The following is a 25,438-nucleotide window of genomic DNA, read 5'->3' on the forward strand; positions in this document are numbered from 1 at the left end:
GCTCAAGGCACACTGCTGCATGAGCAATTGGCCCCTAGTCTTAGACTTCCACTGCTTCTTCTACTTCTTTGTCTTGCCTGGGCTGAAGATATCTGACATCACCTCAAACACTCCTGAAAAGGATGCACTGCACTCCTGTCATGCTTTAGGTACATCCCAGAGCAGGAAGGTATTATGTTGGGGTCCATAGATTTGGGGCAGTAGACCCAGTCATGTCCATACTCATTACAGTTGTCACACCAATTAAAGTGTCTCTTGGTGCTCTCCACTGAGTGTGAACAGCCCTATTCAGAAGACTGGACAGGTCCAATCGATAATGCAACTTCCTACCATGCTACTTGAGCCAGCAAGTTATGCATCATCAGTTTATTGATACTCCTGTCTTCCCCAAAACTTCCCTAGGTTTTGGTGTGCATTCAGGTCTCCAAAGCACCTGCTACTAAAATTAATCCGCTGTTAGCACTTTGCATGCCCTTTATACGGCAAAATGTTCCAGGTACATCATACAAGATCACACGTTGAAAAAATGAAACAGATGAAGTCCCTGAAAGTGAGATGATGAAAGATTGCTTTTTCATAGCCTGCCCAACACTGTTAAATGACAAAAGGAGCTTGAGAAAGAAGTGGGAAAAAAAAAGCGGCCTGATGGTACTGTGGCAAGACTGGACTCAGACACAAACTAGGAGACTCTGAGAGTACAAATGTCCTAAAGGATGTTATGGATGAAAGCACCAATATCCAACATATCTCATCAGAGTTACAACTGCTAATTTGATGTGAAGAAAACAGAATGCAGTGTAAAATGGAAATGGGAGAGTATCTCAAAATTCAGCATTGGGTAAGATTTTGTTACTTTTTTAACAAGTAGGGGAGAGGTAGTACTAAAGTTAGAATTCTGCTTAACCCTTCTTCTAGAGACCCATGCCTTTGACGCAGTCCTTGGGGCAGTTAGCCCAAGGGGTGGAAGGACCTCAAGAGCCAGTTGTTTTTAGTTATTTTAGCCAAAAACTGTAATTCCAAAAGACTCAGTAATAGAGAGTAACGGAATATCTAATCGAGAAATAGGTTGTTGCCAGTTTAAATTATTGCCAATGGAACTATCCATTTGTGATGAAACTTGACCACAGGGCTTTAATGCACGTAAATCAGATATGGGATGTCAACTATCATATTCTGAGGTGTGTTTATCACCGCAGTGCTTTTAAATTTAAGACTTGCTATCATTTCAAAGGGCTCATACTGTATTTGTGTGATGGGAATTTAGTACCATCTGGTGGACATGACAGGGGTAGGATTACTGTTACATGAAGGTTTTGCAAACGTTCACTGTATCCATTTACCTGTGACTTGATAGTGAAACGGAACTGGATTTTGTGAACACGTACAGTATATGTGGCTATAATTGTGATTGCTTTCACATTAACCTTCAGGTGTACTCCCATTGAAAAAAAAATCTTATCTGCAAATATTTCTAGTCACAAAATTCTAAAATGTTATACACTAATCTTAACACTTCAATGAGAAAAGCAGCATTTGTCCTAAATTTAAAAAACTCAAGGGTAACATTTGTTCAATCACCTTTTGCTGGTATTTTGTAGATCCTTCTCCATCATTTGAGTACCTACAAGATGCTGAGATTCTGGCACATCTGGGGTTTGGGGAGTTTTGACAATTCCTCCTTGCAGAACTGCTCTAGGTCTTTCAAACCCTTTAGTTTCTATTTATGAACTGTCATAACCACAGGTCTTTGGTTGGATTGAAGATAGGAGAGTGACATTTAAAGTAATAGTAACTTTAGTGTAATATTTTTTACAGCTATGTACAGTTAACCATCTTTTTGTGGTTCTGAATGTATGCTCTTGATGACCACAATGGTAGACATGGCCAAATGGCATTTTTGGTCAAACTTGCAGATATGTGCAGAGAAAATAGGTGTTGAGCCAAAATATAAAGGGACCAGTTAGAGCGTCCATTCTCCCTATCTTAACAAGTTCAACAGGTCAGAAGATATTATATACCCTGTGCCTGTTGTTAGAGTGGGTATGTTTTTACACATTTCACAACAAATGATCATATCCAAAAATACAAGTTTTCATTTAATTGGCCACAAAGATATCCTTCCATCCGCCGTTCACATGTAATTCAGCAAATTCAAGTCGCCCCTTTCTGTTGTTGCTCATAGAAGAGGCTTCTTCCTTACAACTGAAGTAAGACACAAGATGTAAAAAGGGTTAACTTAAGTCAGTCCTGCCTGAAAATTAGACTTCTAAGCAACAGGGATTTATGGCAGGAAAGGGGGTTAACTGATAAAGATTCCAGATGCGAGCTAGGAACTCCCTGGGGGCATAATCTTAAACTGACCATTTGACCAGTGTCTCTTAACTGCCCAAATACCATGACCCCCCCCTTACCATAACACCGAATGACGTCCGAAGCAGCAAGGAAGGACTACAGAAACTACAAGTTTGTACCGGCACATCGAACAATACTTCGGTTTTGTTGTTTCTTGCGGGAAACAAGACTTCGGCTTTATTATTCCTTGCATGCAATAAACTCATCTGTTTTACTTCATCTCGGGATCCAGAACCTTATTCTTTCTGTTACAACACAACCCAGCTGTGAAATGGTGAAATGTGAAATGGTGAAACCATTTCTAACTAACTAGTAGTGGATATTACAGTGGAAATTGGTAGATTCAGTTTTTTGTAATTCTTTTATAACTAATAATAATAATTCCTTATACTTACATAGTGCTTTTCTGGATGCTCCACTCAAAGCGCTTTACAGGTAATGGGGACTCCCCTTCACCACCACCAATGTGCAGCCCCACCTGGATGATGTGACAGCAGCCATAGTGCACCAGAACGCTCACCACACATCAGCTATCAGTAGAGAGAAGAACAGAGTGATGAAGATTATTGATGATTATTGGTGATGGGGACCATTAGGAGGCCATGATTGGTAAAGGCCAATGTGAAATTTGGCCAGGATGCCAGGGTAACACCCCTACTCTTGTCAAGCACAGAGAGTCAGATCCTCGGTTTTACGTCTCATCCGAAGGACGGCGCCTGTTTACAGTATAGTGTCCCTTTCACTATACTGGGGCATTAGGACCCGCACAGACAGCAGGGTGAGCGCCCCATGCTGGCCCCACTAACACCTCTTGAACAGCAACCTCAGTTTTTCCCAGATCTCCCATCCAGGTACTGATCAGGCTCACACCTGCTTAGCTTCAGTGGGCTGCCAGTGTTGCAGGGTGACATGGCTGCTGGCAACTACCACTCACCTTGTAGCGGTCAATGAACATTTGCCTGCAGTACATGGTGATGCATTGTGCTATTGTCTTCCATGTGTTACCCCTTTTTATACCTTCAGAGGCATCTATGTAATTCTGGAGGCTTTGAGTGCACTTCCAAAACAACTGTTTTTAGCAATAACACTGCATATGTATATGAGAATTTTGTTCCTATTAGGGGAATTAATAAACCTGTAGAGCACTGCATATTTGCATTTCTAAAATTCACCTGCTCTGGAACACAGTAACCTGGAAACATAAAGAAGGTGGGACTACACCCAATCCAAGACACCACAGGTCTGTATCTGTGTCAACACCAAAGAACATCTGGGAACACACTTAAATGTCTTGTTTTTAAAAGATGTTTATTTATTCAAAGGCATAGATTAACACTTAAATCAGAGTGTATCGAAAATTGTCAGTACCGTTGCTTTACTGCAGACATCTCCAAACCTGGTCCTAGAGAGCCCCAATTCAGCAGGTCATTATTGAATCACCATTTTCTAACAATTTTCGTGTGTTAATGTTTTGAATTAGAGATTGGTGCTTAAGATCTAGGGACCACAGTTCACTGCAATAACTTAAAGATGTGCAAGACACAAGCTTCCTGTAAGAAGAACTGGATATGGTCTCTCTTGGACCAAGGCTGGTGATCTCTACTGTCTCGTCAAGCAGATGTGTTTTGTATTGAGTGCATGGACCCTGTTGCCACACTAACTGCAGCAATAAGGCAGGTCTCCATAATGAATCTGCAGATGTGTATTAAAATCTCTCACACAATTAAAAGTATTCAAGTATTGACTGTATCAATATGGTCTCTCTCCTTTGTGAATCAGCTGATGCTTTTTAAAATCATATGAATACTGAAACCTCTCCCCACAGTGACTGCAGAGAAAAGGTCTTTTCCCTTTGTGAATCTGCTGATGCTTGTTAAAGTCATCTAAATGGTTAAAACTCTCCCCACAATGACTGCAGGGAAAAGGTCTCTTCCCTTTGTGAATCTGCTGATGCTTGTTAAAGTCATCTAAATGGTTAAAACACTTCCCACAGTGTCTGCAGCGATACGGTCTCTCACCAATGTGTATGTGTTGGTGTTTCTTAAAGTCATGGGAATGACTAAAAGTCTTTCCACAGAGGGTGCAGCGGTATGGTCTCTCTCCAGTATGAGCTCGTGAATGATGTTTCACGTAACTTGACTCGCTGTGCCGCTTGCTACTTTGTCTCTCTCCAATGTTGCTGACCCTTGATGTGGTCCCCTGTGTACAAAGACTCGCGGTCCCAGAACTTCCACTTGGCTCTTTCGTGTCCCCCGACAGCGAGGTTAGCGTGCTGGAGGATCCGTGCTGCTTCTGCTGCTTGTATTGTAATGGCAGTGCTTCTGCTTTAGCTGAGGAAGACTGCATATTTATAGATGCTTGTGGTGTAGTCTTCCTAATTCCTGGGCCTCTCTGCTGCTCTCCCCTTTCAAAATCTTCCTTACATTGTCTCTGATCTGCCCTCTTCACTGTGGACCCTTGTACATTATTACCTGTATCCCCCTTTTCAGAGTGAAGAGGGTGTAGTGTCATAGTGTGTTGCTCTGCAGAGGGACTTGACTGGAACTCAATACCTTGCGTTCCAGGTTTAACCTCATTCTGTCCTTTCAGCACTTCCTTGTCTGCTTCTGTAGCAATAGTCCCCCGTTTCCTGAAACTTTCTCTAATTTTCTTTTTGTTCAGAGTCCTGAGAGCTTCTCTATGGGGGTGAGATCCTAAAGAAACCAGATTTTGTACTCTAGGCACTGGTGCTGTCATGTTGACAGACTCAAGTTCACCAGGATCCTCTATACTCTTTCCAATCCTGTGCTGCACAGCGACATTTCCATTGTCTTCTGTAGGAATGAGTTCCATGTTTTGCATCAGACCTGAGCCCCACACCTCGCTATTGTGTTTAATGGGAGACTCCTTTTTTATGGCAAGGGGGGCACTGGCTCCTGCAGCTCCTGGGAAGAAAAAAAAAAGGTAGGATTAGACAATCTTAGTTACTACAGTGAGGAACAAAACAAAAATCACCCACCTAGAATGTGCAAAAAGTAATGGCAAAGTAATTTGAAAGACTGGCCCTTGAAAAACAAGCCTGAATGAGAAACATAATGTACATCCACTGCAGAACTGAATACAATAACCTTTAAGTCAGGTACTGTACAAAAAAGAGCCGATTGCATCACTGATGCAACCAACTCCAGTCAGATAACTTAACAAACCAATCAACGACAGCACACCCAGCAACATGCACCAAGCTTTGCCACGTCAGCATCATTCACTTCTCATCCTCGTCATTTACGAATTAGCCGTGCAATCAAGTAAACCTGACCAGGCCTTCAGGCACTACTGTTTTGGAGTACTCCAGGAGAATTAGAAAAGCACCAAGAAACTTTATTTTCACTGCTTTGACTGATAAAAACTTACTTTCTCTACAGTTCTAATAATACTACAAAGTGTACCGTTTAATGATCACAATTATTTTAAGATTCCCTTACCACTGTCTTCACTGGGCTAGATTAATACAGACACATTTTGGAACACTGGCAATCTTGTGAGCACAGGAAAATGTGATAGATAACAGAAAAATATTTAAGGACTGTTCTAGGTTAATTTGAAAAAAATACACAGAGCGTCTCTGTGTTTCACTCCCATGAGCATGAAATAAAAACTTCTTTTAACTTCTGAGACGGACTTCTGAAATGGAAACGGGGAAAAACACAAGCTTGCGGATTGCTAAAGCAGGTAAGCCCCACACTACTTGTGAAGAACTTTGTTTACCATTGGCAAAAGACCTGACATGTATTATGTGTGGAGAAAAAGCTGCTAAACAGCTCGACCTGCTGCCGCCTTCAAAAAACAGTCACTCATAGAATTATTGATATGGAGGATGATGTCAAAAGTACGCTGATAGAGCGCGGCAAGATGAGCAGATGCTTTTCACTGCAATAAGATGAGTCTGTAAATGTTGTTGATTTGGCCAATTTGCTCGTTTACGTTAGATACAAGTTTGAGGGTATGTCCCATGAGGACTTTCTGTTCTGTAAGCCGCTACCAACAGGAACTACAGGAGAAAACATATTTCAGCTTCTGAATGAATGTATCGAAGACAATGGCATCGTCTGGATATAGTGCGTCGGAGTTTGTACAGACGATGCTAGAGGGATGACAAGCCGACACAGTGGTTTAGTTACATGAATTAGAGAGGTTGCCCAGATGTGAACTGCAGCATGCACCGCGAGGCCTTGGCAGTCAAGAAAATGCCTGACAATTTAAAATCTGTTAGACTCTGTTGTGAATTGTATCAAGGCTCGACCAATGAATTCACATCTGTTTTGCTCGACTAAACAGGCTCACCTCTCTCACTGAAATGGTGCTTTTTATTGTTTATTTTTAATTGTTGTTTCTGTTGTCATTCTGTAAAGCACTTTGAGAAGCCACCTTTAAAGGTGCTATATCAAATAAAGTGTATTATAATATTTATTATGTGTATGTGAGTGTGTGCGCGCATGCGTGCTCATGTTGATCTTTGAGATTTTCTGGGGTTCCTATAAGAAGATGACCTGTAGGTGGTACTTGGATGCTTAGGTTTGATCAGGGCTGAAACTTGGTCCAAAAAGTTTGAGAACCACTGCTGTAGACATCCTCAGCGAAAGGGAATATCCAAATAAATAGTGACTGTCCAAGTTATATTGTTGTATGGAATACACTTAAGAAAATCACAAACCGATTTTAAAAACTCACAATTACATGAACTTACACTGGGAAAAGATGACTCCACTTTCTGCTGTATTGCCATGGCCATCCCTCCTGATTATAAAATTGTCTCACAATTCTGACAAGAAAGATAGGGAAGTCAGCAAAAATAATTATCTTTTTATCTTTGCTAACTGCAGTTTATCTAGGATGACAACATCAAAAAAATTAAGGGATGTTTTGGTAACAGCTCCACATCATATTCCTTTTATAACTAACCTCATTCCTCAACTCCCAACTCTACCAGTTTCTCACTTCAGAGAAGGATAAAAAACTCAAAAATCTTCTACAGTGAAAAGCCATTAACACCCCTCCCACCTCCACCAATCCTAACATTGTTGTTACTATACCCCTGACCTTATAATCAGGAGGGAGGGCCATAGCAATGAAGCAGAAAGTGCAATCACTGTTTGCCAATGTCTTCTCACATACCTTGTTCAGAGGGTCATATTTAAAAAATGGAACAGTCAATTTTTCTGTTCAGGATTTTGATATTTTGCTATATTGTCTCTCATACCTTGGTGCCAATTGTGAGACGATTTTGTAATCACCCTTTGCTCATCCTCGGTTAACCACATATTCTCATATTCTCTAAATGTCCCATTTAATACTGCTATATTAAAATGTCTTGTAAAATGCAATAATTTGAGACTTTTAATGATCAGAAGGCAAGGTTGTAGTAAATATGCAGAAAGTGCCAGTGAATTCACGTTTTGCCTTTGTCTTATTTACTCGTTGTCTAACATGCCAGTTTGTGTTATTGTGAGTTTTGAAAATTGTTTTTTGGATTTTCTGAAATGTGTTTCATATAAAAATGCAATTTGGACAGTCCCTTTTTACATACACATTCCCCTTTCCTGAGGATATGTACAGTAATCTAGCCTCGTCGAACTCCAGCACGTCTCACACATATCTGCAACTTTTCACTGTTTCACTTTCTTGCATTTTAGTACCGTAAAGGTTCTCCTAAACTGTTAAAACAATTATATAATTTAACTCAAGTAGGGATAAACAGAACCGAAATAGTGGAAATTTAACTGACCAATCAGTTCAAAGAAAACTGACTGTTTTACTACGACTCCTACATCGTGCGGTACAAGACGTGACAGTTTAGGCTCGGAAATGTGTTTATTGATCTCACCAGTCAGTGTTTCTCCGCGATGTCCGGTGCTGCTCTCAGTACAGTCCTGATCCCCACCGGCGCTGCCGCTCTTCCCGGTATCGCTCAGCCCGGCTCCGGCTCCGAGTCCGGGTCCCGGCTCCCTCCCCGCCGGCCCCAGCCTTTCCTTGGCGATTTCCAGTCGGAAATCGTTCAGACTGGCCTCGAAGACCTTGGTGATCTCTCGCACTGCCAGCTTCAGCAGGGTGTCCGAGAGAGAGGCGAGCCGAGCCTGGAAGACGAACACGGACTGCGACACCCCGCTCTCCACCAGGTCTGCGATCTCCCGCACCGCGACTCGCAGCAGGATCTCCATGACAGAGCAGAGCCGGCTCTGGAAGGCCACCACCGACTCTGCCATCCCGACTTACTGGTCTACAGTTTTAGGTTTGAAAGCTCGGTTAGGGTCCATTCCACTGAAACAATCCAGCGGCACTCTGTGCCTTGCTTGCAACGGGGAAAGCTGTTTGAATGGGTCCCACAGGCTGCCTTCTCATTGGCCCGCTCCACACCCCCCTCCACCCTGGCGCACATTGATGACGTGTGACTGTCACGTGACAGTGGACCGCACTAGCCATATAGAGGGGCCGCAGTACAATGATTTTCATTTTTTGTTAGTCTTTTCTTTACCTTGTTATTTTTCAGGTTTTTGATGGAGTATAATATCGTATTTCCACCATATAAGCATTAAAGGAGGGAGTAGCATTAGACCATTTTGTTTTGTGAATGTGGTATCAACCCAGTATTATTATTTTTTTCATTTATAATTTAAATCTATATTATGAACTCCTTAAATCTAACATTCACATTTAAATGTTTAAAGATAATGTTCTGCAAGTCCAGAACAACCATATATATATATACAGGTAACAAACAAATATCTCAGTTTATTTTCCTAGCTCACAGAACACACATACTGTAAATCTTGTTCTTGTTCTTGTCTGAATCTCGAAAGTGTTAAACAGAATTAAAGCTCCAGTATGAACAATTGCAAATGTGATTTAACCTTGTTTGCAAGGCAGTATCTGTTGGGTTGTCCAAACTAATTTCCAATGACTGATTTCAAACGTTGCATTCCAGAAGGACAGCATAATGGAATCATCCCTTTTATTTATTAGTATACCAAATCGTATTATTATACAAAGTCTGCAAAAATATACTGTACATTGCCCCCATCTTATAATGAAACAGCTGCTGTTCCAGATGTAGGAATATCCACAGCTATAAAATGACTTTGTGCAATTCCCACCTAGGCAAGATAAGATAGATAATTCAATTCAATTCAATTCAATTTATTTTAATATAGCACCTTTCACAACAAGGTTCCCCCAAGGTAAGAAGATCTTTATTGGCCATATACAATTTCTTTCATTAGGAGTTAGTCTTTTTCACATACCTCTTTCCTTGAGACACACAGACACAGATAGGGAGAAAAGCTTGGGGTCAGAGCACCATTTATATGGTGCCCCTGGAACAGTTGGGGTGGTGGTGGTGGAAGGGGGTCCCCATTACCTGTAAAGCGCTTTGAATGGAGTGTCCAGAAAACCGCTATATGAGTGTAAGGGTTAGGGTTAGAGTTAGGGTTATCTTATTTGAGAGGATAGGCTCCGGCTCCCCTAATATCAATATCGAAGCGCTTAGAAAATGAATGAATGTGTATCAGAATTACATTATGTTCTTATTACCAGAATTGTTTGTTGGCTACTATTTTACAGTGAAAAATTACATTTTCTGTTAATTTTACTGCATTCATAATCTATTAGTTTTATTATCTGTTATAAGCCTTTGTTTTAGAAAGTGTTGCAACAAAGGATATCAAAGTACAACAAAGGTTGCAAAGGATCCAACTTCAGGCCTCACAGGCCTCCAACACAATGGTTGGAGTTCATATGCACTTACTCTATGAATGTTACAGTATGTAGAGTAGTTTACTTACTGTATGTTGAAGAAATTAATTGAACCTAAGGCACTTAAGAAACATCAGAATGACACAACCATATAAGATGAAAGTGAAAGTCATTGTATAAATTCTGCAGGCCAGTATGCAAAAATAATCAATGCAGATTTTCTAGGAAGCTACACTGGTCGATTATAGTGAAGAATTAAAATTCAGCACCCAGAAAACAGCTTAAGACTATGAGAGAGAGTCTCAGAGAGGACAAGCTGTGCTCCCAGTGCCAGTAGAGACAGAGATGCACTGTAGGATGTACTCTGGGTTTAGAGAAACAATTATCCCTAAAATTGCAAATCTGAGAATTCTAGCACCTGTCAGAATCAGAACAGCTTCCGATCCTACTGGTATAGGTAGGATGAAACTCAAAGCTTCAGCCCAGTATGTGATCTCCTGTTTCAGTCTTGGGAACAGACAGTGAGCTTATTTTCTGTTTTTTTGTATGTCGTGGGGACCAGATCCTAGCCAAGGAACATGAATCTTGTTTAAGAGAGCTTGCCATACTGTATATTAGGAAACTTATTGCTTTATTTTGGAAATCTCAAGCTAAAAACTCTCACTAAAAAGACAGATTCTCTCCTAATTTGGTTAGGAACCCTTAGAATAGGGAGATTCCTGTTCACTTTTGAGGACAGTTTTATAGAAAGGGAGATTTAGTACTGGGACTTATTCTGTTCATTTAGGAAGCAAAGTATTTCTCTTGTTGGTCTTGGTGTCCAGGCCTCTTAGATGCCTTGTTTTTAAGTAGTGAAATGTGGTATATGTGGTATATGTGGTTTTTATTATTAGCAAAACACATTATCCTAGTTTGCATCTGATTTATTGCTATTATCTAGCACAGCTCTGGTGCCTCAAATTACACCTACAGCTAGGGTATATCTTTGACGTTTGGGTTTTAATTATTTTATTTCCCAATCTCTATGTGCTATTTTCCTGACACCGCCTTATTTCTAACAACGTTGGATGTTCTTGATGTCAGGAATTGAGTAATGGATGGGGTGCCACATCCAGTACCTTATATAAATAATAAACAAAGTAGGATGCTATTTTCTTGATTTGAAATTAAACTATTTAAGCAATGGAAGGTGCCGTACCTCTTTGTGCCAGCAGGGAGAGAGTACTTGTCATGCTAAATGTTATGCTCAATCTGTGTGGTTTAGATTTCACATAATGTCTTCACTAAAGATATTTGAATTACCACTGCGCCGGTGAAAGTTTACCTGCAACTTTGTTTAATGTGCATGTTTATGTAAACAATAACATAATTAATCCTTTGGAGATTATTATAAAATACCCTAGTTGCATACAGTACCAATTGTCCTGTACTATGGTTACAGTTATGACTCAAGCAACAGTTAAATGTCACTAGTTTCAACAGTTAAATGTCACTAGTGTCACTAGTTTCATTTAACTCAAGTGTTGCTTTTTACTTATTGTACCTGCATCACTATTACATTTCCTTTCACATGCAGTTGCAAACTCACTTGTATCTGTTTGAGACTAATGATGTTTATAATTGTTGTTAAACATGATGTGTATCATCACTTCTTTATACTCTGTGTGCAGGATTGCAGGAGACATGCAAGTTCATTGCAAGTTCTGTTCTTCTGCAGAAGTATACAGATAACATAGCAGGCAGACTTATTCTGGTCTTCCTGGCTGCAAACAGCTACAGTAAAATCTCTGTAATGTGTGGGTTGTGTATCTGCTATGGTTTTGCAATGCAGCAAGACAGAAAAAGCAGGTTTCAGAGCCCAGCTTTTCTCTCAAGATAAATAAGTGATAGAAACTGTCCAGAACTGCCCAGTGTTTCCTCTGGGTGCTCTGGTTTCTTCCCACAGCCCAAAGACATGCTGGTAGTTTAATTAGGTTCTGGGGAAATTGGCAGGGAATTAGTGTCAGTGTGTACATGTCTCTGTTTGTCTGTCTGCCCTGAGATGGACTACTGTCCTGTCCAGGGTGAACCCTGACTTGTGCCTGTTGCTAACTGGGATAGGCTCTGGCTCCCCCTTAATCCTGAATTGGTTGAAGTGAATAGAAAATGGACAATTGGAATAAATGCTTAGGAGCTTTAATCATTTTAATGAACAGGAATTCTATTTTGTTATTAATTAACAAAATTATAATAAAAAAGTGAATACATTCATCTTTTTTTCCCTCTAATATTAGTTTTCTACATATAGATTGTTTTATAGCATAACTGTATGTAGCATAAACTCGAAATCAAAATATTTTGCTCAGATTTCACAGGCATTCTCACTAAAACAAGCCAATTCAAAGCTTTAGAATTGAAAACATAATGCCAAAACTCAACATTTTCCACCCTGATTTCATGTCCAGTGTATTCCGTGATCATTTGTAGTTCTTCACCTGGCACTTGATGCGTGTGCTCAGGCAGCTGTCGCACTCGAGGTGACGGTTCCGACAGTCCTCACAGGCACGGTCCCTGGTTTTCTCGCACTCGAAACACTCCGTTTGAGTCTTCACACAGGTTTCACAGTACACTCTCATGGTTTTGCATTCCTCACAATTTTGCCTACGAGCATAGCAGTCTTTACATTTTATTTGTTTTTCTTTGGGGATCCTGTTGCACGTCGGGCAATCTTTCTCAAATTCTGCACAAGTTTGACATGCCTTGTCATAGCCGGCTACTTGGCAGTCTCTGCACCGTCTCATCCTTTCTTTGCAATTGTTGCACCAGGTCGTCTTGTCCTTGCAGGTGTTGCATGAGGTCATGGCTTTGCACTCAGGACAAATCTTCTGCACTTCATAAGGACAGTTCCAAATATGGAAGTCCATGTTGGCCAAGTTACTAAACCCTTGTTGGACACTCTCCATGCACTCCTCATCATTCTTGTAGGTCTGGGTATACACAAAGTACAAGGCAACATTTTGTCTGTCCTTCCAGGATCGAAAGGGGTCCTCAGAGAGGGGCTTGTCAATCCTTCGGTCACTTGTGTCGTTAAAACAGTATTTCAAGCAGGGACTGTTGGTGGTGTAGAATACCACACATCCTCCACCTTGAAGAGTCTGCTGCAACTTCCCTCCCAGCCACTCAGCCCCGGTCATTTCCCTGGACTGCTGCCCTGCCGCCACGTCCCATCCACTTTCTGGCTGCCTCAGCATTTTAAATTCAGAACATTTCTGATGTGGATCTGGCAGGACAGCCATGTAGTTGGCTGTGTTTGCAGTGTTGAAATCTTTTACTGAGGTTGCAATGTTGGGGATAGGCTCATTCTTTCCATCCATATAGTACCTGACTCCTGTAGCGGCGAGGCTTAATAATAAGGCAGAATTAAGTGTTTCTGAGCTTTCCCAAATTAGGCCTCATTTCTCTGTTCATCTCTGTGGTGCAGCCACAGAGAAACCATTCATGCAAGGTGATTTAAGGTCCAAGGACAGCTCCCAAAGGGGGATGCACTTAGCTAAGCCTGGCTATCATGATCAATGGTCATCCATTGGTGCCTATCTGTCTAGGGAGTGCCAGTTGGACATCTGGACTGCATTACTAAGTGTCAGGACTAAGTGACTCATATCTCACCTTGATCAACCAATCAGGGACTGGTAGGGCCGAGTAACCCACGTGGGACTCTGATGCCCATGGAACTTTCAGCCAATCAATGAGCTAAAGTTCCTCCAGGTAAAAACAGGCAACACAGAGAGCCTGAGAGATTCAGACAAGATTCAGATTCAGATTCAGATTCAACAAGATTCTGTGAGAATTCCAGGGCAGGACGGCCCAGGAGCAGAAGGCTCCCAAGGGCAGGACATTCTCGCAGCGCGCCTCCTGACCATCCTGAGACTCAGCCCGGACAACCACGGAACGGCCAGTGTGTCCGAGTGCCAGAACTTTCCTTTGTTCTAAGAGTCTAGAGTGGAGGTTACCAGAGAGTAACCAGCAGCAGGCCTCCTGAACAGGTCGGAACTGTGGAAAGCTGAATCACTATTCAGAACTAGCTCTTCATCAGGAACGAACCAGTCCTCTTCCTGACTTGCTGGGACCCACAGTCATCTTTTCTCCTGTGCACAAACTTTGCTAGTTAATGCCAACAGTGAGCATCAGCAGCGCACCGTCGCAAGCCGCACAGCACAGCCTGGCACCAAGCCAGAGAGCGCGGATTGGACAGCAACAGCCTGCAACTGTTTCTTTGTGCCCGCAGGAGATCTGAATCCCCAAAGATTGGATGAGTATTCAACTTCAATGCATTACAGCTCGAGAATTCAATTGTTATCCCAACCAGTTGATATCAATTTAATTCCTAAGAGTTATGTACTTGTTTGAGTATCTAATGTAGAAGTTGTAACCAAGTTCACTTTACGAAACGGTCTTAATGAATGATATACTGAACGTATGTCCTCTTGATGTGTAACACTTTGTAACTGATTGAATATATATCTTTTGTATTCTGATAACCCTCTCGATAAGATCTGTTAGGTTTATATGCATATTCTATGTATTAATAAATGTATCCTCGTGTATTAGTACCTGTGTGTGCGCGTTGTTTGAGTTATGTCGCATGGTTGGATTCTAAAGCCATCAAAAGAATCAACTTTGTGATTTACTGCTACAATTAATAATTGTCTCAGTAAATGCCCAAACCCTACAGAACTGGTGCCTTCAGAGAGCCACTATGATTACATATTTGGCGTCCCTGAACCGGCTATGAATCACTACATTTATTTGGCGTCCCTGGCACGGGCGTGGCAAGACTGAAATGAGTCAACCAAGCGAATAATTCATATAAAACGCCGCGGGTTTCATACACGACAATACAGTGTGCTGAAAGCCGAAAGGAAAAAAAGTTCCCCTTGCTCTTTAAGCAGTGCTTGATTGTTTTGTGATCTTTTGCGATCTACCGGGTTGATTGCATACTTGATCTTGTGGTTTTCTGTGGTAAAACTGTAATTTCGTACTTAAAAGTAATACTCTTTAAGTTTAACGATGGTTGCTAAAAGGTCTGAATTCGAGTCGCTATTAAGCACTCTCTCTAGCAGCGACAGGTCTGACCACGATCTCTTCCATATCTCCGTCAGCGGAGAAGCTAGAATAAATCTCCATTCTCTGAGAGAGCTAGCGAAGGACATAGAGAGATTTGACCCCGCAGTGTCAGAGAATAATATCAAGAGTTATATTCAAGACCTCAGGTATACCCTGCAGTACCTGCCAAACGCCACAGAACAGGAGAAAGTGTTTCTGGTCAGGAAAACTACCAGCAGAGCTGTACATGAGTGGATGGCTAGGCAGATGAAAGAAGTCTGTAATGACTTTGAGCAGCTATGTCAAGCACTTATCGAAGAATACAGTGCGTTTATTGACCCGACTGCCGCGATAGCCGCCGCACTTAACATTAAGCACGAGAGAGCAGAGTCCCCTCGCGAATATTACGAGAGACTTAGACGAACTTATTTTGCAGGGCGAAATGATGAGGGTTGCGAAGAGAACACACATTTCAAGGGTTTATTCATTGCGAATCTCCACCCATCAGTCAGAAATATGATCTTAATGCATACAGATGCACACACCATGAAAATGACTGATATTAAGAGATTCGTGCAGAAAGCCTGGGAGTATGATGTCCAAAGTCGCTCTGAGAAAAAAGCTGTTAAAGCGACTGTGTTCGCCGTCAGAGCCAGCAGGGTTAACTCCCTCCTGCTCGAAGGAGCACAGGTTCCTGAGCTGGCTAAGCCCCGTTCCAAAGCACTCACACAGGACCGCACCCAGCGTTCTAAGTGCCATGAGAACACCGGGGGAGGGAAAGGGCTAGATAAAGCTGAACAAAAGGATTCAGTAGCCGCCCGCCTGGCCAGGCTTGAACAAGCTTTATTAAGACAGGGACAACCGCTCCCCAGGGCTGCCGGAAACGTGAATGAGCTGATACTCTCCACTGGAGGAGGCGGAGACCCGCCCCCTCTCCCTCCCTCAGTCTATCTGATTGAGCGGAAGAGTTCCTGCCTGGATAAGGTCAGCCACTCCCAAGCGAGTGCTGACTCCACCCCTGAAGTCACAGAGCAGGCAGTAAAACAGAGAGGAAAAGCAGGAAGCTTTTACCTCAAGGCTGCCATGGGAGATGTCTTACCCAGTGAGACACTGATTGACACTGAGGTTGAAAGGTGTTTGATGTCACACGGCAAGCTCAAACGGGTAGAAAAAGAAAAGGGCATGCGACTCAGAGAGGAACCTTTGGTGGATCACCAGAAAGGCAAAGTGTGGAAACAGGTCAAGGCTCCTAAGTCTTCTGTACAGAAGGAAAGGGGGGCCAAGAGGCAGACTGTGCTCACACAATGCCCACCGAACACAGAAGCCCATGCGGAGATTCCTTCTGTTCCCTCTGGACAAGAAATAAAAATATTTTCTTGTTCCCCGAATATACAGGGAAGTCGTGTCCCGGCCGAGGTCTCAACAGCCTCCCTGCCACAGGAGCGGTGCTCCAAGCAGCCGCCTGATCCACCAGGTAAAGCACACACCTTTTACATCCCTAAAGAGGAGCAGATCTCCCCACCTGGCGATGAAAAGGAGCTTTCCCTGTGCACCCTGGCACCCAAGAGGGGTCAGGACCACCACCCCGCAGTGGTGGAAAGGATCCAGATGGCAGGAGAGCAGGTTGGTGATGTAGCCCCCACCCTTAGCCCTGAGAGGTCCTCTATTAGTGAGGATCTGCTTGAGCAGCTGTCACAGGGCCACCGCCAGGTGCCCCTGGTGCAACATTCACAGGTTAGACAGGAGGTCCAGCTGGACGCTGAGACTACTGCGCTGTGGACACACCTGATCCCAGATGCTGATTCCCTCTGCTTTGACCCAGGGAACCTGCAGTCAGGTAACATTATTTCTCACGACTACCAGGTAGTGAGTGAGACTGACCTGATTGTTCCTGCCTCAACGGCAGGGTTTCCAACACACCCAGTCCCCCAGAAGGGACAGGGAATGAAAGCCGAGCCGGTTTTCTTACAGCCACCAGCTCAGTCTGTCAGTCTGAGTCTGACCAACAGTGGTTCAGCCAGACTGGAGCTGGATGGTCAAGTCACCCGCCTGCCAGTGCAGGACATCGCAAAGAGAGGTGTCAGAATCCCCGCCTGCACTGACATGGGCCTGGTGAGTGATAGTAAGTTCAAAGACAGTGAACTAGCTATCCCAGTGCTGGGGCAGCTCCCTGAACCCCTAGCGAGGGAAGGGGGGAGCGAGCAGGTGTCCTACACCTACCCCCAGCGAACGATTGTAAACATGCCGATAGAGGGATTCCTCAATCAGGAAGTGTGCAGGGTGGACCTGAACAGTGAGAATGGGGTAACAATCCCAGATCACTCAGGTGCTCCAGATGACCACTCAGCCGAGGGTCAGGCATGCTCCACCGCTGCACCGCCCCCTGCAGGGTTCCTAGAGCATAGGCATGAACAAATCGAAAAAGCAGATGCCCTGGAAACGGAGGAGCAGCATCAGCCGCTGCGTCAGATCTCCCCAGATTTCCAGGATGTTGGTGCCCAAGATGCCACAGGGCATACTGAGAAAGACACCATGTACATGCTGCGCCACCTTAGAAAGGCAACAGTCACTCAGAAGGAGATGACTGGGATCAGCCACCCGAAAAGACTTTTGGGAGGACTGATTGCTGCCGCCACTGTTGCACGTTTGCTTTTTCTGGTAGGTTTGTGTGCTACTGGCACTCACACCCTGACTGCCCCAAGAAGGCAGGTGTCAGAGAGGCCAGAGGGTAGTGACAGACTGTATCGACAGCAGCAAAAGTTGGAAAGCTTAGGGAAAACCCTACAGGCAACTTCCTATGCAACAGGGTTAAACCTTATTCCCCAAACAGTGGACATGATTGTTGGTGTTATACAGTGGGTTTATGCTTGTGTGCAACAGGCCAGAATGTTGACACAAGACCTGTTAAGGGAGCTTGGTGCCACTGTAGCCAGTCTAGCCATGGCACAAATCCCAACCCACTTGATTCCACTCTTCTCAGTAGAGGAGTGTGTGACATTAACCCCATCGCTCATAGCTCACCCAGAAGGCAATCCAAGATTGAATTCGGTTCCAAATCTTGAGATGGGTATGGCTACCAAAGCTATCCATTGGCTGTGTCTAAATGATTCACCAATGAAGGGTGTAAAGCTACTAACGAGCAGAGGGAGGTTAATGAACCCCATGAAGAGCAGGTGGGAAGTAAATGGCTCGTCAGCACACCACATTTAACTGACACCATGACTTGTGACGGGCATGATACAGCTACCACAATGCAGCTACCTAATCAAACAGTTTTCCTGTAAGTTCCCGAGGAGGCCATAGTACAGCATGGTAACTTAACACTGTACGGTCTGGAACCAGACGATATAAGACCAAACTTGAGGTCTTGGATGCCTTCAGGTGCCACACTATTGAATTGGATAGAAATCCAAGAAACAGTAAGCCCTGAAGAGGTACAGGTAGTTAGTTTGCTTTAATGGAACAAACCTCCAAACCACCCTAGCAGATACCCAACACAGGTGTTGTGGTTTATCGGGGGGCTGGGAACAGGAACTGTTGTTATTGTAACACTACTGCCAGGTAGCTGGATCATGACTGACAGTGTACTCTGAATGATGTAGTCTCACATCAAAATGTACTCTGGGTAGCATGAATGAGTCAAAGGTAGCATGTCAAAAGAAAGGAAGTGACTTCTCCCCAAATATCTACCACAGAGGTATCAGATATTGACAGTGAACTTCCTGATGTGTAATTCCTAGACTTAGATAATGTCTCCTACCGTGTTTATACATACTCCAGATGTTATTCATCCTGTTTGTATCCAATGCTGGTTCCGGTATGAATTCTCGAGGAGTAATGTAGACATTTAAGATTAATGTTCTAATGGCAAGGGACATCACTTAACTCTGTTTTGTTTTGAAGGCAACAACGCCTCAGGACCTCGTGACCTTCAAAAAGGGGGGATATGTAGCGGCGAGGCTTAATAATAAGGCAGAATTAAGTGTTTCTGAGCTTTCCCAAATTAGGCCTCATTTCTCTGTTCATCTCTGTGGTGCAGCCACAGAGAAACCATTCATGCAAGGTGATTTAAGGTCCAAGGACAGCTCCCAAAGGGGGATGCACTTAGCTAAGCCTGGCTATCATGATCAATGGTCATCCATTGGTGCCTATCTGTCTAGGGAGTGCCAGTTGGACATCTGGACTGCATTACTAAGTGTCAGGACTAAGTGACTCATATCTCACCTTGATCAACCAATCAGGGACTGGTAGGGCCGAGTAACCCACGTGGGACTCTGATGCCCATGGAACTTTCAGCCAATCAATGAGCTAAAGTTCCTCCAGGTAAAAACAGGCAACACAGAGAGCCTGAGAGATTCAGACAAGATTCAGATTCAGATTCAGATTCAACAAGATTCTGTGAGAATTCCAGGGCAGGACGGCCCAGGAGCAGAAGGCTCCCAAGGGCAGGACATTCTCGCAGCGCGCCTCCTGACCATCCTGAGACTCAGCCCGGACAACCACGGAACGGCCAGTGTGTCCGAGTGCCAGAACTTTCCTTTGTTCTAAGAGTCTAGAGTGGAGGTTACCAGAGAGTAACCAGCAGCAGGCCTCCTGAACAGGTCGGAACTGTGGAAAGCTGAATCACTATTCAGAACTAGCTCTTCATCAGGAACGAACCAGTCCTCTTCCTGACTTGCTGGGACCCACAGTCATCTTTTCTCCTGTGCACAAACTTTGCTAGTTAATGCCAACAGTGAGCATCAGCAGCGCACCGTCGCAAGCCGCACAGCACAGCCTGGCACCAAGCCAGAGAGCGCGGATTGGACAGCAACAGCCTGCAACTGTTTCTTTGTGCCCGCAGGAGATCTGAATCCCCAAAGATTGGATGAGTATTCAACTTCAATGCATTACAGCTCGAGAATTCAATTGTTATCCCAACCAGTTGATATCAATTTAATTCCTAAGAGTTATGTACTTGTTTGAGTATCTAATGTAGAAGTTGTAACCAAGTTCACTTTACGAAACGGTCTTAATGAATGATATACTGAACGTATGTCCTCTTGATGTGTAACACTTTGTAACTGATTGAATATATATCTTTTGTATTCTGATAACCCTCTCGATAAGATCTGTTAGGTTTATATGCATATTCTATGTATTAATAAATGTATCCTCGTGTATTAGTACCTGTGTGTGCGCGTTGTTTGAGTTATGTCGCATGGTTGGATTCTAAAGCCATCAAAAGAATCAACTTTGTGATTTACTGCTACAATTAATAATTGTCTCAGTAAATGCCCAAACCCTACAGAACTGGTGCCTTCAGAGAGCCACTATGATTACATATTTGGCGTCCCTGAACCGGCTATGAATCACTACACTCCGCTTGCATCCCTGCACTGTTCCGGGCTCAGGCCAATCATAAAGCTCATCTGGTTTAGAAAGCCAGATCTCTGGTAGTTTGTAATGAGGAAGCTGTGAAAGAGAAAAGGGTGCAAAAAGAAAGTGAAAAAATATCAACTTTTGTCAAGGAGAAGAACATAATTAAAATTTCTGAGACAAGAATTAGATAAATCCATCTTCTGCTTATAGCTCTGGTTGCAGACCCATCACAAAACATAGTAATAAGAAAAACACTGTTTTTAAGACAAAAACACTATTTAGCAAGTATACATAAAAATATCCAGAAAGAGAAGCTGACAAGATATTGAAATTTGCTCACATCATCCCAAATAGACACTGTGCTCGTTACAATGATGCATTGCTACCCATTTGTTAAGATCTCAATTCATGTGTATACTGTATTAAATTCTGTGGCTTTAAACTGAGACTTAAATCATTGTGATGAAACCTATCAAGATCTTTCTGGAAGTCTAAACATATGATAACATAGTAGTTCAGGTGGGTAGCTGCGTCAGCATGCGTAGGCTGCAAAGGAACAAGTAATAGGTTTATTCCATGCTGAAAAAAAGAAGAAAGAGAACACAACGTTTCGGACGTGGAGCCTTCTTCAGGTGTGAAGAAGGCTCCACGGCCGAAACATTGTGTTCTCTTTCTTCTTTTTTTCAGCATGGAATAAACCTATTACTTGTTCATATGATAACATATTCTTTAATTAATCTGCTGTCCTGCCTACATCTTAGAAGAACTGGACCATTTCTGTTTTTATTTTTATTTTTGCCTTAATAGTGTTTGAATTGAACTCTATCATTTCATTAGCTTAACCAGTAACATAGGTCCAGCTGACAGGAATAAAGTTTCCTGATTCAGATATTTTGTGACTTTGGTAGTTCTGTGAAATTGTAATCATGATAAAACAAGCTGACAAATATAAAGGTCTAGCATATTTAGTACTCATCTGGGTGAGAAAATGAATGTTGGGTGAAGATCCCCTCGCTTACAAGGAATGAACCAGGGAGGCAGAGCCAAGCGTGGGAAGAGGGACAATAGAAAAATGTGCGCAGCGTTGGCAGGCAGTTAGCAAATATTTAAACCACATGGAAGAGAGCAGAAGTGCAAGATTAGAAGTTGACCTCATCATGAACTTCTGCTAAATAACACCTTGGACTTTTTCACATTTTACTGTGTTACTGTGATGCCCTGATGAGCCCCAGTGCTCCCATAATTATTCCATCCAATTCCACGGCGTGTTTGTGTGTTTGCTCTCTATTTCAGGTTTCCAGAAGGTAACTGCAGCTTATTTTTTCCCATTAATGGAAAAACCCGATGTCATATATAACGAAGAAGAATCACCTTACGACACCGCTCACTCCCTGGCCAAGGAAAAGAAGTGCTCTGCCGGTGCTCAGGCAGTACACGTAAAACCAGACACTATTACATAAATTATAAACAAATATAAAACAGAAAATAAGTGATTGTATAAGTATACACCCCCTTTACTATAATTAACCTAAATAGGCTCTGATGTAACCAAACATCTTTAGAAGTCACATAATTTGTTGAATGAATTTGTGTGCAATTAGGGTGTTTCACTTGAGTTTAGGATAAATATATTGTACCTGTGGGAGGTCCCACAACTGATTACTACAGCTCCCAATAAAAGCTACATCATGAAGACAAAGGACCTTTCAAAGTAAACCTGGGATTATTGGAAAGCATCATTCAGAGAACGGGTATAAGAAAATATCTAAGGCATTACATATCCTCCAAAGCACACTAAAGTCCATTATAAAGAAATGTAGAAAATATGGAATAACTATGAAAGTGTGACAAACAGGGAGTCCTCAGAAACGGTGTATCCAGGCGGGAAGAGCACTGGTCAAGGAGGCCACCAAGAATATACCCAAAAACACTGAAAACATGAGTCCTCTCTAAATCTCTAAATATGATCTGAAAGAACCTGTTAAATCTGTTAAGTCTATAAACATTTAGGAGAATACAGCAAGAGCCTGAGGCAGAGTACAAACTTAAAAGTGAGATTAATACTTTTTTTGAAGTAAAAGGTGATTTAGGTGTTTTGCCAACACACCCCAGAAGAATTGATGCAAATAAACTTTTAAACAATTGAAACATTGGCTTTTTAAAGCCAGAGCTCTTTAAAAGCAGGAGTTACTGTATATCCCCTCTGCCATGAAGCAACAGGCATGTTGCAGCTGTAGTGACCACAGACTTGTCTTTCTCATGTAGTGGCTGAGGGCCACACCTCTACACTCCTGCCTGCTTTGCACTGATTGCTGAGGAGACCAGATACCATATTGCATCAAGTGCTCTGAGTTATTTACTGTAAGCTCTACTAAGCTTCTCCTTGGCAATCTGGCATCAGGTTACTTGCATCCCTGCCCTGTGATTCATGCTCGAATCACCAGATTGCTTTTCCAGTGCTGTCCTCTCTGCCTCGTTCCCGTTTCCCTGTCTGCCTGGATTTTCCCTGTTGTTTCCCTGCTCCCTGGCATGCTCAGACTCTTCTGGGGGACCATCTGATGCTATGATTTTCAGTACTGGTCCAGCCTGCTGAGTGTGGCAGTGTAGCTGGGGACTCTGCAATGAATCTGGTTCTCCATGGGCGAACTGCTTGGCCTGGTCCAAGGTTTGGCTTTGATAAACATACCCAGCTTGGTGCCTGGCACTCTCCCCATTGACCACCCTGTTGGCTCAGGTGCAGACCCTTCAGCCCTGCCTGTCACGCCCTCTACTCACCGTATTCTCACACAGAAACGCACCCACACTAACTACACTCCAGCCCTGAGCACTTCTGCCAAACGACACCGCCCCTGCAAATCAGCCAACCACGACACTTCCTCAATCAACGCACCTTCTTCCTCGCACAGTACTTAAACCCCTCTGAACCCTCTGCTCTTCGCCCGGTATTGGTTGTACGTTAGTTCACCTGCCTTGCCTTTGTATCTCTTTGCCTTCTAACTCTTAGTTACTAACCACAGAACTCAACCTCAACTTCGTCTACTGTCTCACCCCTCGGATTTGGAAGCCTACTCGTTGATCTTCCCCTTTTGACTCTTGGACCTGCCTTCTCGACTTCGAACTCAGTCTTGCCCTTCTCTGGTTTGGATACCTTCTCTCTTGCCTTTTTCCCACGGATCTCTGAACCTGACTCGGACTTTAACTCTTTAGGTACCGCATAGGGACCATCCTCCCGTTACCTTAGTGGGTCAACCTGACACTGCCTTGCAGCCTGGAGCACAGCACAACCTCAGATCCTGATGGTTCGTCCCTTTTTCAACTGGGACCCTGGCAGGCTTCAAGTGCAGACTGAGCAGCCCTGCCCTGTCCCTGATTCTCCTCCCTGTATGTCCAGTATCCCTGTGAGTATCCCTGTGAAGCAGAGTCCATTCTGGAGCGCACTGGCCACTACCTCTGAACTATGACTCCCTTGTTCTTGGAAATGTCACTCCTCCTGTCCAACCCCCACTGGTGGGTGGTATGGACTAACAGTAGCTGTGTGAGCAGAGGACTGCTTGGTAATTCAGACAATGAGAAACAAAAGTGAAGATCAAGGGAATGCAGAGAGTGAGTTATGCTTACATATGGAAGCAAGTGGAACTTGCAGCAGAGGGGTTCTGCAAGTGACAAAAGCTTTGGGCTGTTTTGCCAGTCAAGAATGAGAAGGACTGTGAAAATATTTACCACATTGGAGTACCCTCTGAGGAGTCTGAGGTTTAGGGAGGATAAGCAGTGGTAGCAGGCACCATTGCCATGACCTAAGTGTTTCATCCTGCTGCTGCTTTGAATGGGTTTAGTGAGAGCAAAAATCGCCTTTTAAAGAGACAGTTGGTGTCGGTGCTTGGTTAAGGAGCTACCATCTGTGGAATTATGCCTGAGCACCTCTGTGTCAGAATCTGTTGTTTTTACTCTGGCATCCACACAGTGCAGCGTTGGTGCTGGCTGATGTTGTGTGCTTGCATCCACAGGGCAGAGGAATGGAGAGGAAGGAAAAGGGAAAGTAGAGTGAGAGGAAACTGTGGAAAAGAGGAGGGGACCACAGACAGGGCGGGGTTTAATGGAGATTGTGAAAGAGAGAATGAGATGGAAAGAGGATGAGGTGTGGTTGTTCCAGGAGTTCTAGGAGTTTCATCAGGTGTACAGGGAGGAAGAGCAGGTGTGAGAAGGTGATTTCCATGGAAAGGTTAAGGCCAAAGAGCTGCTTGTTCAAGATTGCAACATTCTGCCCTGGTAAAGGAGAACAGTGGTTGATTTATTAGTTTTTATCTTTCCTAGCCTCTCTATACAGATGCAGCCATTCAAAGTGAGCGGTACAGACACGTGTTCTGTTTTAAATCGCAAACGCGTGTTTAATTATGTGTTTATTAATCATAATCAGGCTAATGCATTTCTACATTTTCTGTATGAACCAGCTTAGAGGTTCATACAGAAAGACAGCTTGTGTTTAAATTGAGTGTAAGGTAATTTATGCTTCTAAAGTCATGGTCAGCATTTATTATTGTACTGTGCTGTAAACTTTTTCTGTGCCTAGTCACATTATTTTATAGCGTTTTTATTGCGTTATTAAATCCGGTGGTGCTGTGTGTTAGTTTCCTGACTCCCATGTCACATGGTCTGTGATTGAAACCCATGGAACTATGACTTTATTTTTTAACAAACATTTCTTTGAAAAAATGAAACGTTTCCCTTGGCCAGAGATTAAATAAAACCTCACTCGCACCAAATATCAGGACATGATCGAATTTAAAATAAAGTCATAGTTCTATTGTTTATAGATTTGAGAGAACAAGTGTAGGTTTTAATGATATACAGTATGTGTATGTGAGAATTTTTATATGCTGTACACAATCCTTTGCCAGTAATTAATAATAAATTATTGTTA

At 43.1% G+C, this 25,438-nt stretch overlaps 2 protein-coding genes across 2 annotated transcripts in view; both read right to left on the reverse strand.

Annotated features, from left to right (window-relative positions):
• Window positions 1-3,641: 3,641 nt before the first annotated feature.
• LOC148647077 (uncharacterized) lies at window positions 3,642-8,765 on the reverse strand. The gene is made up of 2 exons (XM_088608845.1): window positions 8,213-8,765; window positions 3,642-5,276 (listed from the first exon to the last, which is right to left on the reverse strand). The coding sequence occupies exons 1-2, from the start codon at window positions 8,589-8,591 to the stop codon at window positions 4,102-4,104; spliced, it is 1,554 nt and encodes a 517-aa protein (XP_088464971.1). The 5' UTR covers window positions 8,592-8,765; the 3' UTR covers window positions 3,642-4,101.
• A 3,471-nt stretch (window positions 8,766-12,236) lies between these two features.
• The window catches only part of LOC148647078 (uncharacterized), a 30,296-nt gene continuing 17,094 nt past the window's right edge, over window positions 12,237-25,438 (reverse strand). The window contains exons 3-4 of the mRNA XM_088608656.1: window positions 20,518-20,613; window positions 12,237-13,440 (exon numbers count right to left, since the gene is read on the reverse strand). Of these exons, the coding sequence (XP_088464782.1) occupies window positions 12,534-13,440; window positions 20,518-20,613 (1,003 nt within the window). The 3' untranslated portion in view covers window positions 12,237-12,533. The remainder of the gene's footprint in view (window positions 13,441-20,517; window positions 20,614-25,438) is intronic.

Source organism: Lepisosteus platostomus, chromosome 16, assembly GCF_059453375.1.
Source record: "Lepisosteus platostomus isolate fLepPlt1 chromosome 16, fLepPlt1.hap1, whole genome shotgun sequence".
NCBI classification, from domain to species: domain Eukaryota; kingdom Metazoa; phylum Chordata; class Actinopteri; order Semionotiformes; family Lepisosteidae; genus Lepisosteus; species Lepisosteus platostomus.

Bases quoted from the DNA above. Each gene is read 5' to 3' on its own strand.
- LOC148647077 (XM_088608845.1), bottom strand. From the start codon at position 8,591: ATGGCAGAGTCGGTGGTGGCCTTCCAGAGCCGGCTCTGCTCTGTCATG. The intron at 5,277-8,212 runs GTGAGATCAATA...TTTTCTTCCCAG, and splicing joins TCGCGGAGAAACACTGACTG to GAGCTGCAGGAGCCAGTGCC.